Here is a 14,476-nt window from a genome sequence, read left to right on the forward strand (position 1 = left end):
AAGAATAGAGTAAACAACTCTAGGCAGTTGATGTGCCAGCGTAGCGGGGCCCCTTTCCAACGGCCCGTGGCTGCGTGCCAGTTGCTCACGGCTCCCCAACCCAACTTTGAGGCATCGGTAGTGACCAGGACGCGTCGGGACACCTGCTGCAAGGGGACTCCTTCCCGCAGAAAGCAGAGGTCTGTCCAGGGTCTGAATGTTTGGCAGCAGGCGGGGGTGACCATCACACGATGTGTGCCGCGGTGCCATGCTCGTCTCGGGCCTCGAGTCTGGAGGCAGTGTTGAAGCGGTCTCATATGCATCAACCCCAGAGGCGCGACCGCCGCGGAGGATGCCATGTGCCCCAGGAGCCTCTGGAAAAGTTTTAAAGGGACCGCTGTGCCTGGCCTGAAGGCGGCGAGGCATTCCAGCACTGACTGCGTGCGCTCGTTGGTGAGGCATGCTGACTTTGAGACTAACTTCATGCCGTGAAAAGAAATGCTCTGAACCGGGGCGAGCTTGCTTTTTTCCCAGTTAACCTGAAGCCCCAAACGGCTGAGGTGCCTGAGCACCTGGTCCCTGTGAGCGCATAGTAACTCTCGGGAGTGGGCCAGAATGAGCCAGTCCTCGAGGTAGTTGAGTATGCGGATGCCGGGTTCTCGGAGCGGGGCAAGGGCTGCCTCTGCGACTTTCGTAAAGACGCGAGGGGATAGGGACATGCTGAAGGGGAGGACTTTGTACTGATACGCCTGGCTGTCGAACACAAACCGTAGGAAGGGTCGGTATTGTGGCAGAAGTGAAACGTGGAAGTACGCGTCCTTCAGGTCTACCGCTGCGAACCAATCTAGATGCCGGTCGCAAGTTAAGATGTGTTTTTGTGTGCACTTTTTGAACGGGAGTTTGTGCAAAGCCCGATTGAAAACTCGCAAGTCCAAGATCGGTCGGAAGCCGCCGCCTTTCTTGGGTACGATGAAGTAAGGGCTGTAGAAACCCTTCTTCATCTCGGTTGGAGGGACAGGCTCTATCGCGTCTTTGAGTAAGAGGGTTGTGATTTCCGCGTGCAGGGATATACTGACTTACTACAGGTGAGTTTTTAACAGTTAGTCAGTCTATACACTGGGAAATTACTATAACATTTGGGATGTAAAAATACAATTTTCAGGAATATTTATGTTTATCTTAAAATAACCCAATACTGTACTCATATTATTGGATATACTGTAATAATCTCACCTGTTGTAAATCAGTCTATCTACTGGAAACTTACTACAACCTTTGGAATGTGAAATCATATTTTGGTGAATTGTAGTTTTCTTTTCTCAAAAATAATCTAATACTGTACTCATTAATGGACTTACTATAAACATCTCAGTATGTCAGTCTATATAGTATGTCAGTCTATTAACTGGCAACCTACAACAACAATTGTAATATAAAAGTGTCCTTTTAATGTTTTATGTTTAACTTGCACATCAGCTGAATGAGTGATTGGACACCACCTGTTTAATAGTGAGTGGAATTTTCAGATGGCCCCTTAAGTACACTAAGAAATGAAAGCGCACCGGAGCATTTTCAGTCATTGTGCAGTCTTTTATGTCTGTATGTTATAGTTATATACCATTTATATTTATATAGGCCCTACTATAACATCAAGCCAAGTTTGTGAAATCTTTGCAAACTTTCTGCTGGTAGAGAGCGTGAGTGTACGAGAAACCGAATATCCAAAAAAATATCAAACCCAAAACTAACTTTTCCCAGCTTAGGTGTGAGGGACTTGCTCATCATAGAAATTACGCTAAAAGAAGTTCTTGAATGCTCGTCTCTTTTCTTTACTCTTTAATGATTTCTCATTTAAAAAATGCACAAAACACTAATTTAAATTAAAATGTATCAAATAATCAAAACAATAATCAAAACACACAGTGTCCCGTGGTTATTTTTCCAATTTCCTATTTTTAACTTGAGCATTAAATCGAAATTATGAAAAGTCATTATTTGTTTTTTAATTTTTTTTATTTTGAATTCCTAATTGAATATGAAATGAACAAATAATAAGCTGATTCTCCATCACCAAACACCAGTGCCTGACTTCACTCACACACTTATGTCTGAATGGGGAGCAAATCCAGGGATCCATGTTCCAACATCTATTATAAAGCCTTCCCAGAAGAGTGGAAGCTGTTATATCAGCAAAGAGAGGACCAGATTTCTACTAATGCCTATGGTTTTGGAATTCATGTTCATCAAGCACATACAGTTTGGGTGTGGTGTTTGGGTGTTCACATACAGTACTTCTGGCCATGTATTGCGTTTGCGCAACATTCTGTTTAAACATTGGGATGGCTATTCAGGCAGCATAACAATCAGTTTATTCTAGTGCAATATCCTCTTTATCTAAAGCAGAGATTACAACATAAAACTGTTGACTTCACCTAAAGGCATTGAGCTTTATCACTTCCTCTTTTCCAGATTTTCCTGCTTGCATGTCCTCCCTGCAAAACCGCCATGGTCATCTTTAGGTGAGTACTCTGAGGTTGCTTTGCAGAGAACTGTGAAGATATCTTCAGCGCTTGCACAATAACTCTGTCACCTTCATACTTGGCCTCTTGTGTAATTTGTTTCCAGTGACAGTAACTACTGTAGTGTTTGGCCTCTCCGGCATATGAGGAATTCAGACCTCTGCAGATCACCAGACTCTTCTTAAAATAGCCCTTCGACCTGTCAACACCTTTGCCTGCAGATGCTTAAGATAGTTATTATTTGACAGTTTTGTTGTGGAACTGTATCTGTGATGTACTGATAATGACGATTTTAAGTTGATTTACTTAGTCATTGGAGAATCAGGGAAGGGAAGTCGGTGCACGTGTTAACAGCCTCAACGACTAATCTCCCTGCTTAGTTGATGGTCCCACTGACTCTCCGACAATTCCATCATGTTTGAAATTTTCATAGGCAGTCGGTGGCAGTGAGGAGCTTTTCAATGGGAAGAACTGACAAGCCATTGTTCTGTTTGAACTGATCCAAAGTTTTCCTTCAGCTATAGCACAAACCACATATGTCCTATGTGTTTACCATGACAGCAACTTGTGGAATCTTACTGGTCCTAAAGCACCAATTCAGAGTTTGCAGGTTCAATCCTATGTAGTTGTTCACTTAGGAACTGCAGTTAGAGGTAATGGGTCTTAGAGGTAAATAGTGAACATTTGGGGGAAGGTACTTAACCCCAGGTTGCTCTGATTGAACCGCAAACAATGCTGTTCATGCACTTTTAAATAACTTTAGATATCATTTTTCTACTTAGTGGCTGCGGAGTAAAACTCAATTTGATTTAGAGTGTGAGTCTTATAGTTCCCCTCCAGTTGGCTCACTCTATATCATTCTCAACTTCAACAAGCATATCTGCTGCCATATAGGTACAAATAGGCCCAACCCAAATTGTATATATCTTTAAGTCAACATGAAGTTAGAATTTGCTAATTATGTTCTTAATACATTTTCCCGTTCTTCTTGTGCATTGCTCATCAGTGGAAGATTTTCCTTTTTGGCTCACCAAAGCCCTATTTTTCAACCCCTTCCATCCATATTGTGATCATATCCAATCAGTTCCCAATGGACAAAATCGATTCCTGCCTTTTTTTTACCTGAATGTTCTGTTACACTTGGAAATATGTCACATTATAGAAGTAAATTGGGTTGAGAATGCCATTTCTTCATATTGACTTAAAATCTAATTTTCAATGAAAGCTGGTTCCTATCCAATGAGGGAAAGCTTTCATGGGGTAGAATTGAATATATCCTGGTCATTGTTTCTAGGAGTGAAAAAGTGAATGGCAGGGCCATAAATGTAGCTCCAACATGATTGACTGGAAAGCAATGCTGCCGGTGGCCTTACAAGTTAAAAAGATTACAGTCATCAATCCCTTTACATTACTTGAGCTGTACTACTACTTTTATTAAATATTAAGTTGCTTTTGCTACTTTCATTTTAAGGAAAGTAGAGGAGTGACAAATTCATGGGGGTAGAGAGGATAAAGTACTGCGGTACCATGATCTGGGGAGGATATATTGTAATGGTACTGTGATATATTACAATATTAAAAACTACTGAAAAATAATAAAAGGATATTTAGAATTAAAAAAATACCATTATGAGACTAAGACAGTAAATGAGAACTGGGGGAATGTTAGTTGAATTATCCTGGAAATAATGTCACAATGGACATCATACAAATAAGAGCTTGTGTAAAGCCTTTGCTCTGTTGCATTATATGGCATTGCAGTGAATGTGATGGCTTTAACGCAACGTAGTTAATGTCCCTCTGTCTATTTTGACACCTCATAATAAGATGCACTATGGTGCTGAATTCCTCTCGAGAGCTTCTAATGTACTATATGAGAGACGTGCTGTTCTGGTAATGTAACCAGATGACAATAAATAATAAATAACCTCAGAGATTACATGAATTTTAGATTAGTCACATTATAAATAGTTTTCCTCAAATGGATAATCTGAGTTTGAATCTCGCTCATTCCTACTACTGCATATTAATGTGGAAAGCTCCTGGCAAAGCTTTGTGATTGGACAGATGTACATACCTAGTGACAGTTTTGACCAAACAGTTCAAAGTTTGTGGCTGAACAGTAAGGATTTTTCCCTCTGGAACGTTCAGGCTACTAATAAATTTTTTATTTGTCCTGCCAACATTTGCACTAATCAGGAGACAAAAAATGTAAGTAATATTTAGCTACTTTCATAAAATATGCATCCGAAAAATATATTTTAGGTTTCAAGTTTTCTAAATAACAACAACAACAACAAAAAACGATTTACTACACAACATTTGTTTTTAGTTTGCAAAAACTGGACAGCTGGATACCATCAAACTATTATGAACTGTGTGAATAATAATAATTATAATAATAATACAATTGCTACTAGTAAAATGTCTTATTTGTCCTGCCAAAATTTTCTCTGATTACCACACAATAAATTAAATTGAATTTTTATCAACAATATATAAATATACATATTTTTTAAGTGTCAGAAAAAGTTATTTAATTTGTTTTATATAATTATGTTTTTTTTTTTTTTTTTAAGAAAAGCAATTTACTACAAATAATTTCTACTAGTAAAAATGTGTATTTGTTCTTCCAACATTTTCACATACCTTTCCAATCAAAAAAGCTAAATAAATGTCATTTTTAACAGCAGCATATTTTATAGTGTCAGAAAAAGTTACATATATTCTTCATTTAATATGTTTTTTCAAAGAAATTTACAACAATTAATTTTAGGTTTTTAGGTTATTGCAAAAATAGCTGGAATCAATGCAACAATAATGAAATGAACAATAATTAATAATAATACAATTATAATTTGTTCTGCCAAAAGTTTTCCTGACCCTACCACAACATTTTTTTTATAAATGTAATTTTTGGGCAACAGTATATTTTATACATTTCCGAAAAAATATTTAATATAAAAAATACTACGCAACTATAATATAACTACATTAATAATAATAATGATAATAATAATAATAATGTTTTTTGAGCAGCAGCGTATTTTGTTTCATTTAATATTCAAAACACTATGCAACTATAATGTAACTCCATTAATAATAATTATTATTATTATAATAATGTTATTATTAGCAACAGCATATTTTATGTTTCAGGATAAAATATTTAATTTTCAAAACACTATGCAACAATAATGCAACTCCATTAATAATAATATATAATATTGTGTAAAGGGATCAATGGAAAGGAGGAGGCGAGAACCGGCTTTTCAACATAAATAATAGTTTAATGATAAACTTAAAAGACAACATAAACACACACGTGACGGACATGTCCGTAAACGATCACTCTCTCTCACGCACGATCCTCTGCAGTCGACCTTTATCCCTCACAGAGGCTTAATTAGCCTAATACGGGACCGGGTGTGTATGATCACGACCCGGCCCCGCCCTCCGCCCTGCCACATATTATTTTTAGCAACAGCATATGCTATAAAAAAAAGCTATTTATATTCTTTAGTCATGTTTTCTGTAAAAAAGCAGTTTACTCTTCAGGTATATACAGCTGCGTCACCTGCTCTGTACTATTTTTGGTAGTAGCATACACCCCCCTAGAGCGGCGGATACTCAGGGAGTGGTGATTACTGCTTTTGGAAAAGTCCATGAGGCATCAGTGTATATCTCCCTGATAATTCAGAGTCTGGGGGACAGAGCTTCAACTTCTCTCAAGAGATTATAGGAGAAAGATTTCTGTGGGACTGTGGGATAGGATTCAAATAAATTTAAAGTCTGCATCTAGAGATGCAAGGGTGCGCTTTATGCAGTTTAAGATTTTACATAGAGTCTAATGGATCTCCTCTAGATTGTATAGGCTTGGTCTTAAAAACACACTCACCTGCTGGCGATACCAATCAGTAGATGGGGACACAACCCATGTATTTGGTGGTGTGTTAAGATCCAAAATATTTAGTTTAGGGTTCAGAGTTTTATGTGTGACGTATTGGACACTCAAATTTAATTTTACCCCTGACACTGTATTTTAGGCGATGGGGTGGTCATTAATATAGGGGATAAATATATAAAAAATTGGGTCCTACCCAGTGTATGATCGGGAGGCAGGTCAACCTTACGGGATGGAAGTCTGCTGGAGTGCCCTTATTTCAGGAGTGGTGCATAGAGATGGGCAGGGTGGAGACTGGCGACATTCGAAGTAATGTCATATAGAAGGATATTTAATAAAAAAATGGGGCAGCTATTTGTCTTTTTTGGAAGGCTCTCATGGAGGGGAAGTGGAGAGAGATGTGTAGTTTTAAATGTGTGTGATTATTTATAAATATATGTCGTGTGTGTGTGTGTGTGTGTGTGTGTGTTTTATTTATATATTTTGTTTTTGTTTTGTTTTGTGTGTATTATCAAGTTGGACCACAGGGATATTTGTTGAGGGTCAGGGTGGGGTTGGGGATTGGGAGGGCGAAAGGGAATTATGGGGGTTAAAAGTTGATTCGGTGTATATATGTTTACTTTTCTGTTTCATGTGTCTGAATCAATAAAAGTGTTAATCAGAAAAAAGTAGTTTACTAACAAATATTTATTATGTTTTTAATTTTCAAAAATAGGAAACTGTGCAACTATAATGAACTCCATGAATAATAATAAGACAATTGCTACTAGTAAAATTTGTATTTGTCCTGCCAACATTTTTACTGACCATTCCACAATAAATTAAAATAAATATAATTTATTTTACAGTATATTTTTCGTGTTTATTGATTTTTTTCCTTTAATGAAGAGTTTCTTTAAAAAACTATTTACTACAAATAATTTATTTGGCTTTTCATTTTGAATTTAAAAAATAATAAACAACTATAATGCAACTCCTTTATTATTATTAATAGTAATATAATATAAATAATAATAATAATAGCTATTAGTGAAACCATTTATTTGTCTAGCCAACATTTCTACTGTCCCTGCAACAAAACAAAGAAATTAATTACAATTAAAACTTAAATGAATAAACTACAAATTAAACAAAACATTTTATATGCACCAGAAGCTTTTTTTTTATTTAATGTTAAATTCCCTTAGAAAATTAAATGTATTTGGTTAATAATTTGGAAAACATTATGTACCTATAATGCAATTTAATTATTATTAATAATAATAATAATTTGATTTGTGTAACACCTTTCGTGTATCAAATGTAGCTCAAAGTATTATTTCTTTCAATATTAGAAAATATGTTTTTACGAAAGTAATTGAATTAAAGAATCAAAAGTCAATTGTTAATTGAAATTGAGGTGAAAAGTTGTGAAATGTGGGTATTCATTCTTGCAATTTTGACAATCCCTTTCTGTGTTGACCAGCTAGATATCATTATCTTGACACATTTAATTTACAGCATGTTTAATATATCACCCAAAACAAATATTTAAGATACAGTGAAGAAAATAAGTATTTGAACACCCTATTTTGCAAGTTCTCCCACTTGGAAATCATGGAGGGGTCTGAAATTGTCATCGTAGGTGCATGTCCACTGTGAGAGACATAATCTAAAAAAAATTTGTATTTGTATGATACAGCTGCAAATAAGTATTTGAACACCTGAGAAAATTAATGTTAATATTTGGTACAGTAGCCTTTGTTTGCAATTACAGAGGTCAAATGTTTCCTGTAGTTTTTCACCAGGTTTGCACACACTGCAGGAGGGATCTCCTCCACACAGATCTTCTCTAGATCAGTCAGGTTTCTGGGCTGTCGCTGAGAAACACGGAGTTTGAGCTCCCTCCAAAGATTCTCTATTGGGTTTAGGTCTGGAGACTGGCTAGGCCACGCCAGAACCTTGATATGCTTCTTACAGAGCCACTCCTTGGTTATCCTGGCTGTGTGCTTCGGGTCATTGTCATGTTGGAAGACCCAGCCTCGACCCATCTTCAATGCTCTAACTGAGGGAAGGAGGTTGTTCCCCAAAATCTCGCAATACATGGCCCCGGTCATCCTCACCTTAATACAGTGCAGTCAGCCCTGTCCCATGTGCAGAAAAACACCCCCAAAGCATGATGCTACCACCCCCATGCTTCACAGTAGGGATGGTGTTCTTGGGATGGTACTCATTATTCTTCTTCCTCCAAACACGGTTAGTGGAATTATGACCAAAAAGTTCTATTTTGGTCTCATCTGACCACATGACTTTCTCCCATGACTCCTCTGGATCATCCAAATGGTCATTGGCAAAATTAAGACGGGCCTTGACATGTGCTGGTTTAAGCAGGGGAACCTTCCGTGCCATGCATGATTTAAAACCATGACGTCTTAGTGTATTACCAACAGTAACCTTGGAAACGGTGGTCCCAGCTCTTTTCAGGTCATTGACCAGCTCCTCCCGTGTAGTTCTGGGCTGATTTCTCACCTTTCTTAGGATCATTGAGACCCCACGAGGTGAGATCTTGCATGGAGCCCCAGCCGAGGGAGATTGACAGTCATGTTTAGCTTCTTCCATTTTCTAATGATTGCTCCAACAGTGGACCTTTTTTCACCAAGCTGCTTGGCAATTTCCCTGTAGCCCTTTCCAGCCTTGTGGAGGTGTACAATTTTGTCTCTAGTGTCTTTGTATAGCTCTTTGGTCTTGGCCATGTTAGTAGTTGATTTTATGGGGTGGACAGGTGTCTATGCAGCTAACGAACTCAAACAGGTGCATCTAATTTAGGATAATAAATGGAGTGGAGGTGGACATTTTAAAGGCAGACTAACAGGTCTTTGAGGGTCAGAATTCTAGCTGATAGACAGGTGTTCAAATACTTATTTGCAGCTGTATCATACAAATAAATAGTTAAAAAATCATATTTTTTTTTAGATTATGTCTCTCACAGTGGACATGCACCTACGATGACAATTTCAGACCCCTCCATGATTTCCAAGTGGGAGAACTTGCAAAATAGCAGGGTGTTCAAATACTTATTTTCCTCACTGTATAACACATGTTTATGGTCAATTAACATAAAAATGCTAGTACAAAGCAGCACTGACCAGATAGGGCAAGTGACAGTTCCACCAACTGGCCTAAAACTCTCATACTTGCCTCTTTTTGTTTAGCCCAGAAATGAACTGTAGTGTGTAACTCTTGGGTTAGCAATTCAGTGTATCACAAACACCTAGTTTGTCTTATCTTTTGTCTGTTTAGGTGGAATGATATGGCAGTCTAAATACTTATACTGTATGTGTATATGTGTGTGTGTGTGTGTGTGTGCGTTTTAAAGACTATGCATGTGGTGTAGTTTAAGTACAGCTACGGAAATGCTTTTGAACTTATTTGCGTGTAAAAAGGGGTCGTTAGGGGTCATGACTTCATATGCCTGTTAGCTGGTGTTTTTTAATGAGTGCTAATCAAGAGACTCTTGGATACAGAAGTGTTTGTCCTTCAACCAGTTTTTCTAGTTCTCTTTTTCTAGCCTTAAAGGGATAGTTCACCCAAAAAATTAGCATTTACTCACCCACATATTGTTCCATACCTGACTTACTTCATGTCCCAACAGTAATAGTATCATAAAAAATGTAGTAATAATAATATAAAACAAGGACTCCGTGTTACAATTGTCCCTGTTACAAAAATTGTATTAACCCACTGTAAGTAATAACACTACAAAGTAATCATGTTTTAACGTTTAGTAATATTACTAAATAGTTCCCTTTACAAAAGGCTTCACTACGATGTTACGCTGCTAAGCGCTACGGGAACAGCTTTAGCTGTGAGCCGAGCTGAATAAATGTGTGGAACACGTCAATGAACATTGACCGGAATTTATAACCTTGGCTGATGTAATCATTAGATGCACCTGAGGCCAGGCTATAAATGGATACGTCACCAGGTGTCGTCAGAAACTCTTTTTTCAGAGCGATTCTGTTTCTGTGTGTTTCACACACCCTGTCAAAACTTTCTTTCCTCTGTTAGGAGATAGATTCAGTTAGGCAGTGTGCAGTGAACGTTGTTCTATTTTTCTCTTCTGTTTAGAAAATATGATATATATATCTATCTTTTTTTTTTTTTTTTTTTAGATAGAATGACTGAAAGCAAACGGTGCGTGTTCCCCTCTTCTTGCTCTATAGCTGAAGACGACACACATCAGTTTTTGCTGTTTGTTTGGGGGTAGAGCACGCTGCTCTCGCGTTGCAGCAGGGCGGTTGCGAGCACTGCGATTTGCTTTAACAGGCAGAGTGCGTCGTGCTCGCTTCGCTTGCTTCCGGGAGTCAGCACTCATGAAAAGATCGTTCGTGGGGCTCGTGCATGGATTTGGCTGAGGAGCAAGAGACGGGTTGATCCCTTTCTCTCACTCTCTCCCCAAACCCAGCTGGTCCTTCACATGATCTCGAAGCGCGTTCCGACGCTTCTTCGGATCATGAGGTGGATCGCTATTCTCTTCCCGCCTCCGAGCTTTCCGTCCGCGATAAAAAATCTACGGAGGAATTGCTCGATGTTGTTACTCGTGCGGTTGCCAGATTGGACTGGCCACGCGAAAAAGAGACCCCCAAACGCTCCAATTAGGGGATAGATTTTATCTTCCAGTCTAAGAAAGGGAACGCCTCATGGGTCCCTTCCCTTTCTTTGGTAACCTCCTTGAAGAGCTTTTTCGCTCATGGAGAACCCCTAAAAAAATATATATATATATATAAAAATAAATATATTTCCTTCCCGTGTTCACATACCCTCGACGTCATTATATTCGACTATCGTGGGTGCTGAGGCACGGGGGTATTCAGTGATGCCGCCGGTCGAACAGACGCTTGCGGGCTATCTCTCGCCGGGCTCGACATCGTCACTTAAGAAGCCCTCTTTCCCCTCAAAGCCTTGTAGGACAACCTCCACTTTAGTGGGAAGGGCTTATCAAGCAGCAGGTCAGGCTGGTGCTGCTCTGCACACTATGCTGTTTTTCAGGCATACCAGGCTGACCTCCTGGACGACCTGAGTGTGGGTTCTGCGCTTGACGAGCAAGCCTCAGACCCACCTCGGTCCTGACTGAAGGGAGGTTCAAAAGCAAAGCGTGGCGAGTCGTGCTCCTCCTCCCAGGGATTGGGGACAGTCTCGCCACCCTTGCCAGCCCTCAGGACTATAAATTCTAGTAAGAGAAAACCCTGACGGTCTTGCGCCTAGATTAGGGGGTAGCTCCCCTCGGGACGGGCGCGTGCTTCACTTCACCCCTCCCGGTACCCCCTCGAAGCCCCTCCATTCCCGCCACCTCTTGGTGTTTCGGGTTGCAGAGGCTTCCGTCAAAATTGGGTGTTTTCGCTGTTCCTGCATTTTATTCAGGACGCGAAACACCCAACAACCCCTCAACAGGAAGTGTTAAAATATAATACCCATCTCAGAGATCCTGGCAGCGTGGAAACTTCTGCCGGATATATCCTTTTCTGTGGGTCTTATAAGGGCGTCAGGATTTAATTCTCTCACCGCTTTTCCGTGTTTCAACGGCGTGTTCTCACTACCGTAAACCGGATTTCTTTTTTGTAAAAAAAAAAAAACTCTCAATCTCCTGGTTAAAGGGGCCACGGTATGTGTTCCCCTTCCAGAGAGAGAGTTAGGTTATTACACCTAAATACTTCCCGTTTCCCATGGAGGGTGAGGGGTGGCGTCTGGCTTAGATCTTAAGCTTGAACTACCCGTGGGTGTTCAAGTCCAAGATGATGCCTGTCAAGACGGTCGTGTCTCAAGCCCTACAACTCGTTTGGCTGGTCACCATCGATCTTATGACGCACTTCTATACTTCATTTAGAAGTTCTGCCACAACATGGAAAGTTCCGGGGGCGAAGTCTTCCGGGGTCAGGTTCTTTCACTCAGCCTAGCCCTTTTTACCCACACAATCACAATGCATGATGTAGCGCTGGCTCCTTGCGACTCCGGGGCATCTGCATTCTGAATTACGTAGACGACTGGCTGATCCTAGCGCAGTTCCAGGAACTGGCAGTTCAGCACAGGGACATCGTCTTAGCTCATCTGTTTCTCTGGGGTTGAGGCTCAACGCCAAGAAAAGCGTCCTCTCTCCCACTCAGAACACTGTCTATCGGGGTATCGTATGGAGTTCAATCACTATGCGGGCACAACTGTCTCCCGCTAGGATTGAGTCCATTCAGATCACCCTGAGCAAAGTCAGGCTAGGTTGCACTGTTATCAGTATCAACGATTTCCAGGTCTCAGGGCGAACGCGTCCACGGTGATCCCTCTGGACCTTCTGTTCATGAGACCGTTTTTGTTGTGGCCAAAAGCCAGGGGATTTCTTCCAAGGGCCAAAACCCCTGGGTTAAATAGGGTTACGCGCCTCAGGCTTCGTTCCCTTTCTATGTGGTTCAGACCCCGGTTTTCTGCCTTGGGTCCCACTCTAGGTGCGTCTTGTTGTCACAGACTGCTAACGACAGACGCCTCCCTGACGGGCGGGGTAGCGGCCTTAAGTGGTCGTCCAGCTTAAGGGGATAGGAGGGTCGTCAGCTCGGTTGTCACTGTCTCGGGTTGATGGCTGTATTTCTGGCCCTGAAATACCTCCTCCTGAGGCTGCCATGTCTTGGTGCGGGTGGACAATACAGCGGTAGCCTCTTACATAAATCATCAAGGAGACCCACGTTCTTGTCAGCTGTATTTCTGACACGTCGGATTCTCCTTTGGGCCCAGGGCAAGCTCCTGTCACTCAGGGCAATTTACATCCCTGGACGCCTAAATGTGGGAGCAGATTTGCTGTCCAGACAGAACATACCGAGGGGCGAGTGGAAACTCCACCCCGAGGTAGTACAACAAATTTGGGAGAGATTTTACAGAGCAGAAGTGGACCTCTTCGCCTCTCAAGAGACTGCGCAATGTCCCCTCTACTTCTCTCTGAGTCACCCAGCCCCCCTGGGTCTGGACGCGATGGCGCATACATGGTCCAGAATGTGTCGGTATGCTTTTCCCCCAGTTTCTCTGCTCCCGGGAGTCTTAGCCAGAGTTCGCCAGCAAGGGTCTTGCCTCTTACTGATAGCGCCTCACTGGCCGAACAGGATTTGGTTCTCAGAAATTATATCTCTCCTCGACGACTCGCCTTGGGCGATTCCGGACAGGAGGGACCTTCTGTCTCAGGCACAGGGGACGATATTTCATCCCCGGCCCGAATTGTGAAACCTTTCATGTCTGGCCCCTAAGGGTACCAAATGAGGTTCACAAGGTTTTCTCTTGAGATTATCGAGACCATTTCAAGTGCTAGGGCTCCCTCCACTTGGAACTGATCTGGGTAGATTTTACAGGGCAGAAGAGGACCTCTTCGCCTCTGTTGATAGCGCAATGTCTCCTCTACTTCTCCCCGAGTCGCCCAGTCCCCCTCCCCTCCCCTTGGGAGGGGCTGAACGTAGTAACGCAAATGCACCTGCATGCGTTTCCTTCTACTAAAGTTCTTATTACAGAACCAGCTAACTGCCAGTTTGTTTCAGTTCTGGATTTTCTGTAGAAAGAACTGTCAGCGGGCACTTGCCTCGCCACTGCCAGGTTCTATGTGGCCACTGCGGTTTGCCACGGCTTGGTGGGCGGGGTGCCCTCAAAGAGGCATCCTCATTATTGCCCGGGCCTACGAGGCGGCGGTCAAGCTTCGCCAGTAGGTTTCAGGGCGCACTCTACCAGAGGGCTCTCCTCCTCTAAAACCTTGGCTAGAGGTCTCCCTCTGCAGCAAGTTTGTGATGCGGCAGGTTGTCCTCTCCGCACACATTCATTGGATTTTTATAGTTTGGATGTTTTGCCACTCCGGGCTCTTATGCCCTTGAGTCGACATCTCAAGCTCATGTCTGGACAAGTTTGTGATGCGGCAGGCTGGCCCTCTCCGCTCACATTCATCAGTTTTTATGACAGGTTTGTGTTGCAATAGGGTTCTCTTCGCACACATTCATCGAACTTTATGGGCTAGATGCTTTGCTACTCCGGGCTCTTATGCCCTTGAGTCGGCATCTCAGCCCATGCCTAAACAAGTGTG

At 41.4% G+C, this 14,476-nt stretch overlaps 1 protein-coding gene across 1 annotated transcript in view; it reads left to right on the plus strand.

Annotated features, from left to right (window-relative positions):
- Positions 1–14,476, plus strand: part of LOC127625343 (transmembrane protein 164) — a 50,637-nt gene that overhangs the window by 14,956 nt on the left and 21,205 nt on the right. Inside the window, exon 2 of the mRNA XM_052100588.1 lies at positions 2,449–2,498. Coding sequence (XP_051956548.1) covers positions 2,449–2,498 — 50 coding nt within the window. The remainder of the gene's footprint in view (positions 1–2,448; positions 2,499–14,476) is intronic.

This window comes from Xyrauchen texanus, chromosome 31, assembly GCF_025860055.1.
Source record: "Xyrauchen texanus isolate HMW12.3.18 chromosome 31, RBS_HiC_50CHRs, whole genome shotgun sequence".
In the NCBI taxonomy this organism is placed as follows: domain Eukaryota; kingdom Metazoa; phylum Chordata; class Actinopteri; order Cypriniformes; family Catostomidae; genus Xyrauchen; species Xyrauchen texanus.